General features: G+C 34.2%; 1 protein-coding gene across 1 annotated transcript in view; it reads left to right on the top strand.

Moving 5' to 3' along the window:
- The first annotated feature begins 975 nt into the window (after positions 1 to 975).
- LOC129226606 (sodium-dependent dopamine transporter-like) overlaps positions 976 to 21,640 on the top strand; it is a 51,930-nt gene continuing 31,265 nt past the window's right edge. Inside the window, exons 1-4 of the mRNA XM_054861237.1 lie at positions 976 to 1,332; positions 9,215 to 9,349; positions 13,543 to 13,795; positions 14,179 to 14,317. Of these exons, the coding sequence (XP_054717212.1) occupies positions 1,152 to 1,332; positions 9,215 to 9,349; positions 13,543 to 13,795; positions 14,179 to 14,317 (708 nt within the window). The 5' untranslated portion in view covers positions 976 to 1,151. The remainder of the gene's footprint in view (positions 1,333 to 9,214; positions 9,350 to 13,542; positions 13,796 to 14,178; positions 14,318 to 21,640) is intronic.

The raw sequence follows: 21,640 nt of genomic DNA, 5'->3' as shown, positions 1-21,640 counted from the left end.
GGACCGTGACGTCATCTTTTGCGCGCGCCACTTTCTTCAAGAAATGATCCAACAAGTTGCAAGACGGCCAATCCGTGCTCCGCGATCATCCCCTGCTCATCCTCCGGGAGCTGCCCCTGTTGGAAGGTTTTAAGAGAAATTTCGAATTTTCCCCATCTGTTGATCGTTCTTTTAGTGCGAGAGAGCGGAGAATATGAGTTCCAAAGTATCGAATCGGTCAAGAAAAGTTTTTCTGAATTTTTTCGGGAAAATTAAACTTAAAAGTGGAAAATGTTCGATGTAGAAAATTTATCTATGGAGCTGTTTATTGGAACTTTTTTGCGTCGTTTTCGAAAGGATTAAAATTAATTCCAACAATGTTTTTAGTTCTGCCATTTGAAGCGATGGAGTTTCTACAAGACTAACGATGCATCAATAATAAATTGAAGGAAATTGCAACGATATAAAAATTGAGATCAAATATGGTGCTGTAACCAAAGTTTGGCAGACATTTTTTTTTTATATGTGTTGAAGGAATATTGCTTTTATTTAAGAAACTGAGTTGTGTATTCTATTTTTTTTTTTAATTTTTAAAATCAATTAGAATTTGATAATGGTAGAAAAGTTTTTTTATATGCGTTGAAGGAGTATATGCGTTGAAGGAGTATTGATTTATTTGAGAAACTATATTGTGAATTCTCATTTTTTGAATTTTTAAAATCAATCAGAATTTGATAATAAGTCAATTAATGACTTAATTGTCTCTTGAGACAAAACTTCTCAATGTTTGCAATTTAACCATAGAATACGGTACATAACTACGAATTGTATTCAATTTCCTTGGCAAGAAAACCGTTTTAAATGCAACAATTAATCTTCAAAACAGAAATTCTCATATGATTTCCCTTTTTTATTTTCCAAAATCGAATTAAGAATTTCGTTAGCCGCCATGACACTAAAAGGCGGCAAAAAGGTGAAATCGCTCATACTGGAAAAGAAGATAAAAGTGTCGGAACTAGGCAAATGGCTTTGTGACATTCTCAACTGCAAAAAAGAATTATGCTAGAAAATGGCTCTTCATAATTTGCGCAAGAAGCTAATTGAAAAGACGACAAGGACAACGAACGCCTAAAGTCGTAACCATAATAAACTTTACCGTTTTTTTTCTCTGGATGTCTGACAAAAGAAAGCCCAAAGACTCAATCGTGGCAATGCAATCTGGTGCAGGCAAGCACGATCAAGAGCGGGAAACTTGGGGCAAAAAAGCAGATTTTTTGCTTTCTGTGATAGGCTTCGCTGTTGATTTAGCTAATGTATGGAGATTTCCGTACTTGTGCTACAAAAATGGAGGAGGTACGTAAATATTTCTTTTGCGCTTTTTACAGTTAAATTCTCTTTATTAGTCAGTTTTTAAGTAAAATGATTGTTCCAGTAGCTTTAAATACATTTGTTCTCAAAGGCAAAAAACAAAATCCCCACCCCCTCCTTCCATATTTATTATTAGTGGTACCCGCACGGCTTCGCTCGTAGTAGAAAACTAAAAGGTCTTTTGGTTCGCCTGTATATATTTACAAATAATGAGTTTATCGCCAATTGGCTTGCCCATGTTACGGTTCCACGTTATGATAACTAGGTAATTTACTCGTCCATTTTATGATATTTTGCTCGGTAAAATGTTTTTAATATTGGAATAGTAAAAGAACAAATAGAATTTTCGAAAAATCGCATCGAGGTGAACACCCCCGTGCTACAAACTAGATCTGTGTCAAATTTCATGAAAATCGGCAGAACGGTCTAGGCGCTATGCGCGTCACAGAGATCCAGACAGACAGATATCCGGACAGAGAGAGAGAGAGATCCAAACAGAGAGACTTTCAGCTTTATTATTAGTAAAGAAGATTTAACACTGCATTAAAATATTATTCACACACGCACATACACAAAAAAAAAGTACGGTTTTTATGGAATAGTACAAAAAGAATTTATATTTGGTATTAATTAAATTTGACAATCATGGGATTTATTTTTACTCTAAGTGAAGCACGTGCAATATTAGCTTGAGTAAATTCACAAAAAGCTTTAAAAAATTTCCTAAAATCTAGTCTAGTTTAAGAGATGAAAAATGGTTTTATTGAATTTAAATTTTAGTCAAAATGAAGTAAGGCAATATTTTTTTTTCCTTTCGTTATTTAGTTTACTTTCTCGTAAATGTAAAAGAAAGAAGGAAAAAGCACGGAAGAAATCTTAATTGCATTTTCAAAATATCGCTATATATAAAAAAGTCAAAAACAAATAAAATAATTAAATAAGTATCGGAAAAATTAAAATTAGAAAGCACGGTTTCAAGATAGGGAAAATGTGTGTCTGCCGGTCTGTTTTTTCTCCCCAGCCCCCCATAACTTTTGAACGAATTCGTTTGAACAAATTTGTTTTTGGTTCAAACGATGTTGGCGAGGATACCTTATTCCCATACTTCGTATTTTGATTGAACAATATTTCGTTCAACTTTGAACAAATCAAACAAAAAAAAAAAAAAAAATACCATGGGGGAAATTTAAGACAAATATATATCTCGAACTTATGTATAAAGGCGAATTTGCTTCAAATAAACTTTGTCGGAGAAAGCGCTTGATGAAGAACATGCATAGAAAATATCTTTTTGATTTAAACAACTTTGCGAAGAAAAAAAAAAAAAAAAGAAAGAAGAAACAATTGTGCAGATTCTGAATATATACCCCAATTTTTGGATTCAAGAAATAGAAAAAAGTTAATTAATCGAAATTTCAGACTTAACATTGACGAAAGTCAGAGGTAAATATGACTTGAATCAAAATAAAATAAATCCAAAGCGCAAATGTTTTAACCAGGACTGCGGAGTCGCAGAGAAAATGATCAACTCGCTTCTCCTAATCCTAGAATTTTAGAGTCCGAATTCGAATCCACGACTCTGACTCTGATTCCGCAGTCTTGGCAGAAGTACAGACAAAGAGTACATACTCGGACGGAAAATGACCAACTCTAGGAATTTTGATTGGTCAATAAGATTTGTGTTATTTTTTATTCTAAAGCTGGCATTTATTGAGCAATCACGATTGCTTATTGCTTTCATTTGACTGTTTTTGACGTTCCTTTGATTTTTCCCACCAGCACCCTCCGCAGCATCACCGTCGACCGGCTCCTCACGATGCTGCACCTCTCGCGAAAACCGTCTCCAGGTTTCGTCAATATCCTACACTTACGCGCATACATACACGCACCTACACACTTAGATACATATATACACCTATACACACATACATAGACCTACACACATACACAAACACATACACACACAAACACACACACACCTACACACTTACATACACACAACTACCTACACACTCATGCCTGCACACAGACACAAACACATATGCCTACACACATACACATACCCCCCCCCCAAAACACACCTATACACATACACACAACTACCCACACACTCATGCCTGCACACAGACACAAACACATGCCTACACACACACACATACCCCCACACACAAACACCTGCTTACATACACACACACACACTCGTGATTGCGAAAAAACATAATTTGAGTTAAAGATGACAAAATTCAAATTAATTTTTTTTAATTCTATTTTTGGCATCGGGAAATAAAGCGAAATTCGGAGTCCTTTATGTTTTCAACAGTTGTGCAGACGATTTTTTTTCTTTGATAATGAAAATTATTTTTTTAAGAGGACATTTTGTGTCATTTTTTATTTATTTTCTAAAGCATATTTATTTATTTTTTAGATTATTTTTCGGCAACAGGGGAAAAATTAAACCCGATGCGCTTTATTGTTACCCGGAAGAATAAGCTTAACAAAGGATTTGTTTTCTTGAAATACAATGTATTTATATCGAAGAGATTTTATTTATTTATTAATTATTATTATTATTATTATTATTTTGCTTTTTGGAAGCGAGTCAAGATTCTTTTTACGAAAAAGAAAAAAGTTAGCTGCATTGTTTTAAAGGTGCTCATACTTTAGTTGTCCGTTTATTTATTTTTTACGTATCTATTTCATTAGATGAGCGAGGCATATTTTTTTTTTCTCCAAAAATCAGTTTTAAATGTAAAAAAAGTATGTTTGCAGTCTAAGCTAATTAGCATGTTTGTAGTGTGCAGCCTAAGCATAATTTAGAGAATATCGATTAGATACTAGTTAGTCGAATTTGGTATATACGAGAAATTAAGCTCGTTTAGTGCTGGCCGGAACTTCTTGTTTTTCTTAGAAAAATAATTTCTGACTTGAAATCCCAAAAGCCCACAGTCGTTTTTGCAAACCAACTGCGTTGCCCGGCCTTGCACGGTCTACCTTGGAAATAAAAGTTATGTCACATGACGCATGTTCAACAATCAGAACTTAATAAATGAAGAAACAAATGTGTAAAATTTCTCGTCAACGCTCAGAAAAGAGCAATTTTATGACTTAAATTTAAATTTGGATTAAAAAAAATCCTCTGTATTTATTTTTAATTAAAAAAATAATTATTGTTATTGACGTAAGCATTTCGTTTTACGAATTTTCTTGCGAAATCGACCCGCAGGAGGCCATAAATATGCGGAAAATCCTGAGCATCAAAGAACCTCTGCAAAATTCTCAAAGATTCGACATAAACTGTGGATTTGTACGAGAAACACATACACATACTGCCATTTCTATTTATATAGATAACCAATTCAAATTGATACAACATAGGTTAATTGCAGCACGTTTCCTTATTGAAACATAACACGCCACCATTTTCGTGGCAATTTTGGATTTCGATGTTCCTATGCGTTCTGCTAATGATTCATGCGTTTAAAAAGTTGTGATTGAAGTTATAAAAATTTATAAAACTTTTGACTTTGATATTACTCCAGTGTAGTCTCATACATGAATAAAGCAAACCAAGATCACTCTTGTGAGAATATTTCTGTGATATTTTGTTTGTAGAAAACATTGTTTTCAAATGTTAAAAGAGCAAAAAAAAAAAAAAAAAAAAAAAAAACCTTACGAGACTTTGAAGCAAGGGCAAGTAAAACAAAATTAAAAAAAAAAAAACCTTTAACAAAATTTTTATTCTGAAATTTTTTTAAAAAGTCTACAAAATGCTCTAAGTAAAACCGAAATATGCCAAAAGAAAAGAAAAAACATCCAGCCCAGTCATTAGTTTGAGTTTCGACATTTTGAATTCAAATTAGTATGACTTTCACAATAACGAGATACAATAGAACCATACTCCTCGGGTTTCTTATTTCTACAAATGGCTCCTATCGCAATAATAATGGCGAAAAACATAATTAGAATTCAAGACGTCAAAATTCAAATTAATGCCAGGGACTGGATGCTATGTGTTGCGCGCTGGATGCTGTTTTTGTCTTAAGAGGAGGGCCAAAAGGTTCAGAAATTTTTAACTTTACTGTCTGCCAAAAAAAAAAAAAAAAAAAAAAAAAAATCCAACCTTTCAATCCAAAAAAAAAAAAAAGCCGTCAAAAATTTTGTTGGCAAGTGAAAATTCGGAAAATTGCAGAAATTCTAAATATATTCTTCTTCTTTTCTTTTCTTTTTTTCTTTTTTTTTTTAATTTCAAGAAAACGGAAAATAGTTAATAAAAACTGGAGTGCATTTTAATTGACAAAAGTCTGAGATTGTTTGATTATGCAGATGGCAGCTTAAAGCGCATCTGTACTAAAATCGGTTTCTATGGGGAAAATATCATGCTAAACCATGGGGGAAATATCTGAGCCTCCCCTTAAAATTTTACATATGGGCACTCTCCCCCCCCCCCTCCCTTGTCATAAGCTGTTACGACTTAATGAACCCCCTCAAAGCGGGACATCATAATTATTATAATAAGGGTTCATTTAAATAAGGGTTCATTTATGGATGACCCCTTATTTAAATTTCTGAATTGTAAATTGTAGAATGAGACATTCTTTGAACCATTCTTATTGATTTCACTACTTGATTACTGAACGAGAGCTTAAAATAGAATGCATTCTCTTGGTCTTTGTGAATCAAACCGACGATGCTCATTCTTATTCGTCGCACATCTCATTACGTTAATGATTCACGTGGTGGTTTAAGTCCCTTAACTTCTTCATTATGAGAAAACGTTCTATTTTCATGTGCTTTCGTAGTACTTTTGAGCCATGAAGCGTGACAACTGGTGTAGTTATTCGTTTAAGAACTATTTCAAGCCATTTCGATTTTCAAATCGAGATCATTTAAAGGAATTTTAACCAGTTCATTTAGCGTCATGACTGAATTGAAAAAAAGTTTGCCCGTAGATTATAATTTGATCGTAATGGAGAAAAAAAATAACTGTTAGTGAGTACGTCAAATTTAATTTCTAAGCCTTCTGCTTTTTCTAAAAAGAAGCATGAAAAATGGTTTAACGTATTTTGAAAATATCGCTAAAAACAAAAGGAGAAAAAAGTGAAAAATGAATTAAATCCTCATATATATATATGTAGCAGCGAATGATCGAGTAATGCTGACGTCACCAACAATGAAACTCGCGGCACGGCATGATAATTTGATAGTATTTTGGTAATGTTTGACGTGAAGGGAAATGCTTTTTGGCGCATCTTTGTACCGCGTTTCCACGTTATGATAATCAAGAAGCGAATTAAATTCGCGCTCTACGCCTGCTATCAAGCATATTGTTGCCAATACACGTGAGTAAAGATGCCAATTAAATATTTTGCTCTGAGAATGGCCACACAGAATGGCATTTCATCATTTGTGATGTCATCGGCAAGAAATGTAAACAATGAAAGACCACTGATTTAAGTATTTTTTTAAAAATACTAAACATAAACAAATCATTTAAAAAATGGTTAGATCTTATGTTTTTAAGCATGTTCTTTCAGAAAAAAAAAATACTTTTAAAATATTGGAAACGACCCCATTACCATTATTCATTTTCGGTTTTGGCAACGATTAAAAAGTAAAAGTAAAAATTGTTTTGGAACAATTTTTTTAAAGTTTTGTATTTTTTTTGGAACAGTATTGTTAAAGTTTTACTTTTAAGTTTTTTTTTTAACGATAAAAGAAACCCCTATACATTTGATTAAAATATGCTCTAGTACACTATTATATTTCACAGCTATCCCTTTAATAGCAAAGCTCTTAAAATAAGATTAAACCTCTTGATTTCTAACTTGCGATTCTTAAACTTTCAAAAGTTTCCTGTTTGAAAACTTTGAGATTAAAAATAAAAAACATAGCCACTACCACTTGGAATAAACTAGCAAGTTATTCACGCATTGTTGATTTTCTGCATGGCCCTCCAGAGAGCCATTGATCCAAGCAACCAATATAGCAAATAGTTTGAAGAAATCAGAACTTTAGCAACGATTCATTTATAGCCTTGAAGCTGAAAAGTTTTAAATCTGTTCTGTTTAAAAGCAAGTTAACCCTATCAGTAAAATGCTTTAGTATTTTGGCTATCGTAAAATGAATCTGCTTTTGATACACCGTAAGAATGTTAAGAAACAAATGATTTTTACATGGAACTGAAAAGTTTACTTCTTTGCCGCTATAAATCGATCGTTTGGAAATAAAACATAAATAGTACTAGCATGTAAAAAAAAGAAAGAAAGAAAAGAGTATTTCATCAGCCAAACTCCATGCTAGAAAGAACAATAAAACTGTCGAAATTAGCCTCTGTGACTAAAACTTTTGGAAATTGAACAATTTATTGAGCAAGAAATAATATTAAATTAAAAACTAAAAAACCCCGACTAAATTGAACCATAGCTAAGAACAGTAGCACCTAATCTTTTTCATCTGAGGTAGAGGGCCACACCAGATGAACCTCTCACCAAAGCACATACAATTAAAATTAATAATGTTTTTTTCTAGATAACGTGGGCGGGGCCGCAGAGAGCCCAGGCGGGTCCCTTGTCAGTTATGTCGCCGAGCCCCTCCCGCCCCCCAAAAAAGAGAAAAAAAAGAAAAGAAAATGGGGGAAAGGAGAAAAAAGGGGTAACAAGAAAGGGAATGGAAAAAGAAAATAAAGAGGAGAAAAAAGGGGGGATGTAGAAGAAAAAAGGGGGAGGGGATCAAAACTGCCAACTAGAAAACAATTAACTCTTTTTTAATTGACACAACAGTAAATACTAAAAGTAAATTTTACTTAATTTTTACGTTTTTTCTTATTTGGAGTCCCCCTTCCCCTTTTCTTTCTTCCTTTGTTTCTTTTTTCTTTTCTTTTCTTTTTTTCTTTGTTCTTTTCTTTTCTTTCTTTCTTTTTTTTTTGCGTCAGTGTCGCCGAGCCCTTCTAAGGCACGGGCCTCTAGTTTTCGACTAGGCTGACATGGCCTCTCGTCGGGCCAGTCAGTGGGAAACACAGAAAAGGAGAAAAAAAATACCAACTCAGATATGTTGTTACCATTATTGCAAGGTTATTTCATTAGTAAGAAGCTTCCATTTGTTTTTCAGAAACCAATTTCTCAATATTTGGCTCCAAATTTGCAACAATTACTCTTAATTTCAAATGAAGATGATTGCTTGGGTTGATGGTTTGTAACATTGAACGTATTGATCACAACATTGAACGAGCGCCACGGATCAGCTTCAAAAAGGCCCCAGATGACTTGCGGGACGTAAGTTAGGAACCACTGACAAATAATACCCTCTTATAACAGCCGATGATCGAGTATGAAACTCGCGCCACGGTATGAAAATTTGATAACATGTTTTGGTGATGTTTAACGTGCAGGCAAAGGCTTTATCGTGACAAGGCTGAACTTGATCCGGTAACTTAACTGTGTTACTGGTAAGACTGTGTCATTTCAGGGGAATGAAGAAACGGAAAAGTGTCCAACAAAATGACCGCTATCTACTGCAGTTTAGGGTTAATCCACTGGAGTTAGGGTTACCATTTCAACCATCAAACTACCACCAAACAGACAATGGCTTCGTTCAAATGTAGAAGCAATTTTCACCCGTCATACCTTGACGGGCGACTTTCTAGTGTGTATATAATTTGAAAAGTTGAAACATTTGTGCGTTTAAAATTTGCGTGTGTGTGTGTTTAAAACATTGACTATAAAGTTCCACTTCACGAAATGAGCCAATTTAGACATGAACAGCAGTAGAAAGTACTGGAAACTTATTTCCAAAAATAATGTTGCGCTGTCAAAACTGCGAGTTTTGAAAATAATTTTTACTTTCATTCGTTTCTAATTTCTCTTTCCAGGTGCTTTTCTCATTCCTTACTTAATAATGCTAGCAGTAGGTGGGATTCCACTCTTCTTCATGGAATTAGCATTAGGACAATACAACAGGAAAGGTGCTATCACGTGTTGGGGTCGTATCGTGCCTCTACTCAAAGGTTAGTGTATTTTAAGAGAAATGTTTCTCTAACAGGAAATTTGTGTTAAATAGAGAATCATTCTCACAAAAATAGTCAAATCATGTCCGACACTTTTGAATTTTGTTTATTAATTTAAAAAAAATTCACCTTCTGATCATATTTTTACTAATTCGCAACTCCAATAAGCTATAGAGGGGACTGTCTAATGGCGGATGAAAAAGGTAAAACAAACAAATGCCGTAACTATAACTTGCTTTGAAGCTTTATGAACGACACTAATTTTTCATCGTAATTGCGGAAAGCTTTTCTTTTCTATCCCTCTGAAATTACATTACACTACAAACTGTCTGTAGCCTTTAATTTACCCCAAAGAAAACACGTAGATCGTTTTACCTTTTACGGTAGTATTGTTATTCACCGCAAGGTAACGTATTCGAGCCCTGGAGTTGCGAATAGTCCCAATGTTAAACCATCAATTCTTTTTACATAAGTAATTTAAGAAGAACAGCCCATAGGGTGGGCAAATAAGCCTTTAAAAAGTCTTTTCTAAAATTTACTGTTACAGAATAATTATGAACTGAAATACTGATCCCGAATCTTATTTTATCAGCAACTTCAATAAATAAATAAACAAATAAATAAAATCATTAAGCAAATACAATACATTGGAAGTTCAACGGTTCAAATTAACTACCAGAAAAACGAATTGGACTCACCTTTTGTGTTAACCGTAGAATTCAAAGTAACTAATCACGGAAGTTATAATTAGTCTTCTTGGAAATATTACCAGAATTAATGTCCATAATTGTTTTTTTTTTTTTTTTACTTTTAGAATGGCTGTAGTAAAGTGGACAGTGTAAACTTGGAACTTTTTCTTCACGGATTTTTTTGTTCCTGAAGTTGTATTACAACGTTTGAAGTTGTATTACAACGTTATGTTTTTACTCCTCAAGTTGTATTGCAATGTATTGTTACAAATTCTGTAAATAGTAATTATTGTAGTAACGTAACCTGTAAATAGTTTCCCGTAATGAATATACAACCCCTTTTCATTCGGTTGAAGTATACGATCCCCTATTTCCTTTTCTTTTCATTGATAAAATTCGATAACGGTCTACGCATTTCGAGAAGCAGTAAGAATGTTGTGGAAACTTTTTCGATGTTTATAAAAGTGTCCCGCGTGATAAAAAGTTTAGTTTCGATTGAGAATTCGAACTGAGAGCGTATTTGCTCTGTTTATTGCGAGGCATTTCGCTGTGTTGTTTTTCGTATTTGGAAGTAAATACGTGGGTAACCGTTGAGTTTACGGTGTGGTGTGATATTTGTTTAATTGCTGATGATTAATTTAGCAGTTGTTAACGATTTCTCCTGTACATAGTGTAAATAAAGCTCCTGTGTTTTAATCAAGAACTGTGTCTTCATTTCAAGAAAGTGGAAGTCGCACTGAATCCGTTACAATATATATATATATATATATATATATATATATATATATATATATATATATATATATATATATATATATATATATATATATAAAGCTGTACTCTTTAGCTATACAATGGTTCTTAAATTTTTATAATATAAATAACAAATACTTACATAATATTATAATATAAATATAAAAATAGTAAACTTTTTCTTGTTCCAAAGTAAAATATTTTTGAACAGTTTATAACTTACCAGTGTACAAACAGTTGATATTTGATTATGCACAATTAAATGGAGAATCAATTAAAAAAATATGATTAATAGTTGACCATTATTAAAATTGATACAAAAATTTCTAAAGTTTAAGACACGATTTGTAGTATTTTTGCGAGATTTTGTAGTATTTTTGCATGATTATTTGAGTAAGCAGTTGCGACATTATTGATGGTTAGGAAATTTCAAAACTGTTGTTAGTTCAGTTAAAATATTTTATAATATATTTGGTCTAAAAATAAAGAAAAAAAGGGAGGGAGGCGTTTTTCTCAAAGAGATAAAGGTAAAGTTAATATTCATATGATTGAATACAGATATCTTTAGTGATTTTGCTGCAGTATTTTGAAAGAAAATGTAAAAATATTTATGGGGCTTTATTTGACCATGTTGGTACTCAGTGTAGCAGTAAGGGTATTTATTGAAAAAAGATTTTTTTAGAACAAAGCAACCCTTATTACTACCTACAGTTTAATCACTAGAAGATTTCAGTAAATAGTTAATAGCAGATAACAATAATATTTAAAATAATCTCAATGAAAAAAAAGCGATTAGGTTGAAACGGTCATCATCGTTACTTTTCCCATTTCACGAGAAATGAGAAACAGCGTGTTTGTTTTATATCACTTCACAGTTCCGAAAACGTTTAGGACTGTTTAACATTTTAATAGTGAAACCTGTGTATAACAATACTGTTTATAACAATAAACCTGTCTATAACGATATTTTCCTTGGTCCAAGCAAAATGTCAGCATAAATAATCAAACTGTTTGTAACAATAGCCTGTCTATAACAATATTTTTTAGATCCCTACAGTAGACAGGTTTTACTGTATAGGAGTACGGTAAGACTGACAACTAAGAACAGTTTCTTCTTTCTTTCTTTCTTTTTTTTTTGTTTTTGAGGAGAAATATTTTTTTATTTTCTAGCAGCAAGAGCATAAGACGTTTTACCATTTTAGCAACTTTTCATTGTCCTCAAGTATCGAGTCCCGACTTACACGAGTTATGCGTTCAAAGACCCCTCGTGTAAGTCGAAATTTCGCGTTGTGGAAAAGGGCATGTGTAAGAATTTTTATAAACATACCAATTATTTTAGACACTTGTAAATGCCATCTCAAACTGTTTTAAACCATTCCTTAACTATGCATTGCCGTTTCTTGCATAAAGAACTGAATTTTAATTGTACTAAAAAAACAGTTTAATTCTACCTAAAATACTGTTACGATGCACAAAATCAATGATCAGTAGGAGAAAGAAACATGAAATAAAGCAGCTCGGTCCGTACAGTACGTACTAATAACAAAATGCAGCGCTATAATAGTACGGTACGATACAGTAATGACCTATATTTATAACTTAAAATGTGAAGATGATGAGAATTTATGCTGAGTAATTTGGCTGTTCAGCCTCCCCCAGACACCGCATAGGTGTCAGGAAACTCGCAGGAGTAGAGGAAGAACACAGGAAAGAATACTGAATTAATGTTTTTTCTGCCGAAAATTTTCGCGTTGTGGGCGAGCAATTCACGTTAGCTATAAAATTAGTTACTCCTGAAAACCCGCGTTATAGCCATTTCGCGTAAGTCGAATCGCGTTGTAGCGGGAGTTGACTGTAGTCTTTTTATCTAATGATACAAGATGTGTATCTTATGATGAAAAACTTTCATTTAGAAAGCAGCTGTAGGTAAATACAAGAAGATCATGAACCAGCAATTTTCGACACGTTTCCTAAAGCTGTTTGCTTTTGACACAGGTTTTCCTTAATTTTTTTTTTGTTCAAAAGTCTGTACAAGCCCTTAGCATGTTCATGATGCGTATGAAGTCCAGTAATCCTTAAATAAAACGAGTTTTTTTAGCACTACTAACACTGGGTAGTTGATATATTCAGTAAATTACTGATTAGCTACCAGTTTGTTTCGCACTCTTGGCTTCCTTAAGAGGTTTTCCATCTCCAGCTCAGTCACTTTCCTATGCCGGGTTGATGAGTGCTAATAAGCACGAAACTGCAGTCCTCGCCTGGAAATGACTGAGCTGGCGGTTGTATTTCACTGGGTAGTTGGTCAAAATACGCTCAGACGGACAGCTGATGGGACCGTTGCCAAACCGTGAATAAGGTCGTTACCAAACTTTTACAACAGACACGTAGAAAGTATGTAATTTCTTAAAACAAGATTATTTATTTCAAAGCACTTTCCATACAACTAACGAGTGTTTCGAACGTTCGTTTTCGTGTCGACGAAAGTTCTGTGGTAGTTTTAAACGAAATAATTCAAAACCCATTTCTATTGGAGAAGAAATAAAATTAATAGACAGAAGGACTTCATTTATAACAAAACTGTTTCCTCATTTCCAACTCCATGATGCAATTCAACAACGATCAGGAAAGAAACATTATTGGAAAAAGGTAACCATTAAAGCATGGGAGATTTTCAAATTGTTTTCGCATTATTACCTGAACAAAATCATATAACAGCTTCTAAAAGAATTTTTCTTTTTAATCCCTTTTAAGGTGTTGGATACGCTGTTGTCTTAATAGCGTTTTACGTGGATTTCTATTATAATATCATCATAGCTTGGTCTCTATACTTCTTTGTGGCCTCCTTCAACACTGTTTTGCCTTGGACAACATGTGACAATGCTTGGAACACCCCTTTCTGCAGAGAATTAGACGACAATTCGACAATAGACAATGTCACGGAAAATGCCAGCATTGAAGGTGCCTTGCTGGAACCTAGAACTTCACCAGCAGAGGAGTATTTCAAGTAAGTTGATCAAAGCTTTCATAAAATTTTTTTTAAGAAAGTGGATTGTTGTTAAGTAATGATCTTTAAAAACGTAGAAAAGAAGTTTGCTCCAAACAACATTTTCATTTTACTCGAAAACTGGCCACCTAGCTTCGGCAGCATCCTCAACCTTGCGATCTACCCGTCTGCGGCGGGTTGGTGCTCACCGCCTTCGGCCGTGTACTTTCGCTGCTTCCTCCCCTTCTTACGGTCTGCACTTCGGCTTAATAAACCTTCCAAATCCAGGAAAGAGTTGTATTTTGCATTCTGCTTTGACCCTTTACAAGCATCCTAAACTTTCTGTAGATAATTATATAACTATCTTCAGTTAACCAGGATTTTTTTTTTGTTTGGTTTTGTAGCCGTGCAGTTTTGGAACTACACGAAAGCTCTGGAATCGATGACTTAGGAATCATCAAGTGGGATATGGCGCTGTGTTTACTTGCCGTATATGTTATTTGCTATTTTAGCTTATGGAAAGGCATCAGTACATCAGGGAAGGTAAGAATTCAACTACTTATTTGTGAATTTTGATTCATTTTGTAAGTACCTTTTAAAACTCTTTAAAAAGATTTTCTCAAAAATTTACTGTCAAAAAATTAATACAACATGTTCAGCCATTTTTTGTTAATGTGCAGTTCATTTTAAAAGAAAGATTACATTATGCATACATACGAGTATATGGGGTTATCCGGTTTTACTGCCTGCCATTCAATAAAATGTAAAGCAAGGAGAGGAAAGTATAAAAAAGTAAGTAAAAGGAAGTACTTCTAAAAGGAAGTATTGTAATGGCGAAAAAAAAATTACCTAAAATTTCGGCCTTAATTTCCATTTTTATTGTAGCTCTAAAAAGTTGTTTTCACAACAGAGTTAAAAAATATTTTTTTAATGCGGTGGATAGGGAGCGCATAAAAAAAGTCTCACATAGAAAATAACCGAAAAACTTACAAAATTGAAATATTTAAAGAAATCAAAATGAACCAAGTGATGATAATTTTTGCCGAGTAGTCGGACAAAATTTCCCGAACAAGGAAATTTTCGGAAGGTCACAGTGACCTTCCGAACACCGGTTCCCACCGGGTTGCCTATGTCGTCACTTGAAGGGACTACTCGCTCTTGTTTTAGAAATAATTTCGTCAATTGAATCCCAATCAGATTAAAATTTTAATGTACGGCAAAAAAAAAAAAGTTCACACACACACACACACAAAAAAAAAATCGTATTAAAAAAAATTGCACTAAAAAAAGACCGCATAAAAATAGTGGGATGTACTCTCCAACCACGGATTGCATGGAATTTTCAAACGTTTAGATAAGACGAATCTATGTGAATGAGGGGGAAAAGTAAAAATTTGATGCGCGTATTCCGCTCATTCGAAAGAGACTCTGCTTCTGCAAAAGCTGACATCGATAAAAAATAATAGATTCGTTCATTTCCGGTGGTAAAACGGATGTTTGTCTTTCCATACAATCCGTGGTCAGACAGTATTATCTTTCTGCCCTTTTAACTTCTGGGAAAAAGTGATAGGCTGGATTAAATGTTAAAACTTCAATAGCTGGTTTCAATATTATATTTTATTGCAGTGTTACAGACGATCAATTTTCGCTGAAATAGTGAAGCCACGGCTGTCGAAATTTTAAGCGACCTTTATGAGGTCACAATGTTATAACTTCTCTTTTGCATCTGATGGGTTGTCTAAGAAAGTCATCACATTTCGTGATTATTGAATGCTTGGCGAGAATTTTGACGACGATGCGTGAAAATGCTACCTAGAACCGCTTTAGAAGACAAACTGACCTGTCCGACATTTAGGTTCCAAGAGAACCTTGGGTCCAGCTTTGTTTCAAATACTATAGGCACATTTTTAAAGTAAGAACTGTTTTGAAACCAAAAAAGAACAAGTACAGATAGAGCAAAGAAATTAGTTGGACAAAAATCTACCACCCTTACGCTAGTTTCCGACATTGCTTGATTTTCCCAGCATTTGTCATAGCATGGTACAGGTTTTTGTATACCTATTCGTAGAAAGTTGCCGCTTGTGTAGTCAACCATGAGGACTCTGGCTGGGACGTTTTTGAGCATCCTCCGAACTGCCCCGACCTTGCTCGTAGCAACTTTCATTTGTTTCGGCATCTAGTCTTTCCTTGGCAGTCGATGGCACAACGTGCTCAGAGAAAAATGTTACACCATGGATGATTACACAGGCAGCAACTTTCTATGAATAGGTATACAAAAACCTGTACCACGCCATGAAAAATGCTTGGAAAATCACGAGAGCAATGTCGAAAAATAGCGTAAGGGTGGTAGATTTTTGTGCAATAAATTTCTTTGTTTTTTTTTTTTTTTTTTTTCATTTCAAACGGTACATACTTTGAAGACATGCTTCGTATATCAAAAACAACTGATGAGAGGATGAGTAAAACGCCGTTGTGAGCAAATCTAGCAAGATAACTATTTTTACTTCCTTTTACAAAAAAAGGAAGTATTGTATTCGCGAAAAAAATTTCACCCAAAAATCGACCTTAATTTCCATTTTGCTCACCCCCGAATGAATGTTGAGTTTTTTTTTTTTCGACTCGACCACACGTGGATAACTGCATAAGAACGTATAGACACGCGAAATATCCATTTTGACGATTCCCGAGTTAATTACAACGAGTTTTCTCGTGACGTCCGTATGTACGTATGTGCAGATATGCGTATGTATGTCGCATACCTCAAGAACGGTATGTCCTAGAAAGTTGAAATTTGGTACGTAGACTCCTAGGGGGTGTAGTTGTGCACCTCTCTTTCTTTGGTTGCATTCGGGTGTTTCTAAAGGGGTCTCTTTTCTTTTGCCCCTTTTCGGGGAGAAATCATTGTTAATTTCGATGTTAACTCAAGTGGTGTTTTAATTTGGTGGACACTTGGCGATATATCGCCAGTCTTTTGGTCGCCAAGTTTTGTCGCCAACTTGGCGACAATTTTGGCGATTTTTTTTTTTTAAATCTGGTTTCAATTTGGCCGCTGTTGATGATATTTAGAGAGTAAACTATTGAATAACATTAAAATTGCCAACAATGTGAAAGTGACATTAAATTGGAGCAAAAGGAAGTCATGTGATGCACACATCAGCTCGTTTTAAATCGAACAATAACTTATCAGAACACGTTACTAGTACAGAACCCCCATGTTCATACTTAACTTCAATGTGAATTAATCAAATGCTAATTCACCCTATTTTTGTGTTTTTTTCATTGAAACTGGATATAAAAATATTAAAGACTATGGTAAGGGCGGCAGTTTTAAGTTTTTGCTCCGGATCGGAAAAATCGTAGATCCGGCACTGCATGTTAGTGGTCTAACGCGTAAACTTTTAGAACCAAAATGGCGGATCAGCCAGTTCCCCTCATGCAGTGGCCTTAATGTAACCAAAACGCTCATCTCCATCCACCCGTTCATTACACAGCTTCCCCTCTTATGGTCTTTTCATGTAAAAGATCCGATTTTTTCCTTCTTATTCTTTCCCTTCTGAGTCTCCAGGATTTAACTTCTGCCGTTTATTATCTTTCATCACTGAGCGGAGGCCTCGCCATTGGTCGAAATTGCAATAACGTAACGGACGCTCGGTTTCTCTCCGGCATCCGGCGAGGCTCCTAATTGGAGGAAACGCCTGCAATGGGCCGGAAGTGGAGCCAGGGATGATCAGAGTGAGTTTTCTCGTGTCGCAAAGTTTTTAGAAAAGGTTCTTGGACCATAAGTTCGGGATGAGATGAAGTATTGCACCATCAGTGCCCTGCATCCTTGAAAATTTTCACTTAACTTATGTTAAATTTGTTTGTTGTAAGAAAATTTATATGCAACTATAACAATAAACAGAAAGCAATATAAATGTTGCCTGTTAATGTGGAATCCTGGAACTCAATTTTCATCCACTTCCTGTGATTGGATTCTTTTGAAATTTCGTATGTAACCTCAGACTCAGGGGCGGCAAATAGGGGGGTCAAGAGGGGGGCGGTCGCACCCCCAAATGTTTCAAGAGGAATGATAAAAAACGAGCAAATTCAATTTACGTGAATCGCAAACCAATGTTCATGAGAAAAGAATCTTGCTGGTTCTCTGTAATGGATGAAGAAACTCGACATTTTTTCAGATATGAGCAAGTGTTTTCCGTTTTTTTTTATAATTAGAAATTCATCAAGCCTTTACCGGCCTTTTCGGAACAGAAAAAACTGATGAAGAATCATGGTTAATTTTACCTAAAGACGTAAACTTCATATAGGCTAAATATTTCATTCTTGTGTGCTCTGTGTAACGACGGTTATGAGAGGTCCGTGCAGTGGTGTGGCTGCATGATTTTCACTAAATGCCTTGGTGTTTTACATTCATTGTTACGCTCATATTTTAAGTGTGTCTATTTAATGAGTGTTCATCACTTTCTTCTGCTAGAAACACATTTCAACTGCTCAATACATAGTATACTTTCATAGATACGTCTTAAAAATACATACATACTATTTAAAAAAAAAAAAAATCTCACATCATCAAATATCTTTTCTGTGGGCTCTTTAACAATGCAATATCAGCGTGATACAAGAGGGTCTTCAAGAGACAACACAAGATGGTCTTTTAAACCATTAAAACCCTTCTCGATAATTTCAAAGCAGTGATTTTAGAAAACTGTTTCAATAATGAAGAAGCTAATATCCTTTAACATTTCTTCATATGAATTTTTATCCGTTTTGTTTGTATTGCAGAGAGTTTTTGAACATACTTTACTCTATTAAAGCATCTTCAATCAGCTAACCTTAATTTTTAGACAGTTCAAGCTTCAGTTTAAGCTACAAGTGAAACTATTAATGAATTTCACGTGGATGTATATTTCAGGCAAGCGTGGATTTTTTCAAAAAAATTCGTACTCCAAGAGAATTTTAAAAAGGTGCAAAGAATATTCAAATGAATTTAGAAGAGGTGACAAAAAAGCACATGATGATGTAAAGTCAAACCTTGATTTAACATATTGTATAAAATAATAGATTCAGTTTCTAATGAAATTAACACAAGACTTGATGATTAATGTTTTCCAGTATTGTTGGCTCTATATTATCTGGATTGGATGTAGAAAACAAAAAATAAAGTGTTTCAATTATGAGTAAAATTTTTAGCATGAGGCAAGAAGAATTGTTTAGAGACTAGCCTAGAATAAACTCTTCAACAATGAAAAAGGAAGATCATCACAATTTTTCAAGTTACCTGGGTGATTTTGAACAGCAAGATGTGAAAGTTGTGTTTTCATGCGTGACTTAGTTACTTCAATTTTTTTTCAACTATACTAATTAGTTCAGTTAGTAGAGAAAAATCATTTTCGTTTTTCAGGAGGTTAGAGAATTATTGTCGACTTAGCTGAAAAAAGAGCATGACACTGGGCATTGCTCGATTAGTAACAAGATTTCCTGTTCTTCCACATTTTAAAAATAAAGTGTCAAAACTTTACTAAAAGGTGAAAACTGTAGTACCAAATATTTGGTATAATAACATATTATAAAACGAACTACAAATTTTGTCATAAAAATTTAAATTGCTTTTTGCCACACATTTTTTTTTTATTAATTTTAAACCCATATCGTGATTACTTGCTGTTAGCCAATATGTGTTTTGGTTCCATACCGGGGTAATTCATATTTAAGAAACTCGACCCCCCAAATGAAACGCTGAAATACCGCCCCTGCTCAGACTCGATAGCAATCCATTATTCTATAATCAAATTAATTAACTAACCGTTAATTACAGTAAAACCTGTAAAGTTGACCACCCTTGTTGACCACCTACCTTATGTTGACCGCTTTTGTCGGGAACGGAATTAATCCTAGCTTATACAATGAAGGAAAACCTCTGTAACTTGACCACCTCTCTATCTTGACCACCTGTCTATCTTGACCACTAATGAACACCAAATTTGGTCTGGAGTATTGTAAAAAACCCTTTGTAAGTTGACCACTTGTTTACTTTTTAAATTTAATCAAGCAAATTATTTTATTTTGTCTTTATTTATTTATTTTTTTCATAACTTTCCATGAATAATTTTAATGCTTTGATGCAGGGTTGCCAACTGCTCCGTAAAAATAGCTAAACTCCGCAGCTCCACAAAAAAGTTATCTTGCTCCGCATTTCCCGGTAGAACGTTTTAATGCATGACATAGTGTTTAAAGCTGTTTTTCTATTTGAGATAGCCTTTTGTACTCTGTTCAATGAAAACAGGTGTCAGTAGAAAAGTACTGTCTTTTCTTTCAGTTGCAATATTTTGTGGCAACACTGGAATTGTGCTTAAGGGTAAAGTTATTTTTTTCTGGTTCAAGGGATTAAGGTTGATAAAAAGTATGAAATATTAAAATTAATTGAAAAGTGGGAAAGCAAGAGAAAATTAGCTGATACATATGGAATTTCTACAACTACAGTGTCTAATATAGTAAAAAAACAAGGGGGGGAAAAACAAAAATACTTGAATTAACATTTTAAATTATTGTTTCAAAGTAATGTTAAGCAATGAAAGTGAGTTGAACAGAATGAGTAAGTGTGAATTAGTCAAAAAATAAATACATGATGGAAGAAATGACAAAAAAAAAAAAAAAAAAAAAAAATCAGTACCACATTTTGTAAGTTGACCACCTGTCTAAGTTGACCACCAAAGTACTGCACCGCAAGTGGTCAACTTACACAGGTCTCACTGTATTAGTTTTTTTCAATTTTAATCTACATTTTTGTACAATTCCTCTAATATGAGGCAGAAAAAATGCTCGCAGAAATTAAAATTAAATATCCATAGAAACCCCTGATTTTTCTGCATCAGATACGTTTTTTTCTAATATTCCAAGGTAATTAGGATCAATTTCATGCTAAAATGTAGGTGAGCTTTGAATTGAAAATTCATCATTGATCAGGGTTATTGTTGAAGAAACTGAGCGTATCTTTGCATGTATGTATTTATTTCATTGCTACTTCTGGTGAACAACAGAAAACTGAGCATCGAACCAGGTATCGATAGATTCATAATTTTCTCAGCAACATGTTTAGCTAAGTGGCATAGCTGTGAGACTTTAATTAGCGGTGATGTTAATTAAAAACAATTAAAAGAATTTCTCTCCTCTCGGTTTTGCCCTCGGAATCACTTTTCCCCATAATTTTCCCCATCATTCCGGCAGTTGCCAAAGCGGAAGTTAACTCGCAGACCAAAGATTTTTCCTTTTCTAGGCTACTTTGATAATGCGTTCATAGTTTCTCTCTTTTTTACTACCTTTTACAAAAAAGGAAGTATTGTATTCGCGAAAAAAATTTCACTCAAAAATCAGCCTTAATTTCCTTTTTTCTCACCACCGAATGAATGTTGAGTTTTTTTTTTTTCGACCCGACCACACGTAGATATATGCCTAGGAACCTACAGACACCCGAAATATCCATTTTGACGACCTCCGAGTTGATTACAACGAATTTTCTCGTGACGTCCGTATGTACGTATGTATGTGTGTATGTATCTCGCATAACTAAAAAACGGTATGTCCTAGAAAGTTGAAATTTGATACGTAGACTCCTAGAGGGGCCTACTTGTGCACTTCCCCTTTTGGTTGCATTCGGATGTCTCTAAGGAGGTCTTTTGACCCTTTTAGGGGGAAATCATTGTAAAACTCAAGTGGTGTTATAATTTGTCGGATACTTGGAGATATATCGCTAGTTTTTTGGTCGCCAACTTGGCGACAAATTTGGCGATTTTTTTTTTAAATTTTAACTTTGGTTTCAATTCGACCACTGTTGGTGATATTTAGAGAGCAAACAATTGAATCTCATTAAAA

Source organism: Uloborus diversus, chromosome 1 (assembly GCF_026930045.1).
Source record: "Uloborus diversus isolate 005 chromosome 1, Udiv.v.3.1, whole genome shotgun sequence".
NCBI classification, from domain to species: domain Eukaryota; kingdom Metazoa; phylum Arthropoda; class Arachnida; order Araneae; family Uloboridae; genus Uloborus; species Uloborus diversus.
The sequence above is the reverse complement of the archived record's forward strand: the minus strand, read 5'-3'. Positions and strand labels throughout refer to the sequence as shown.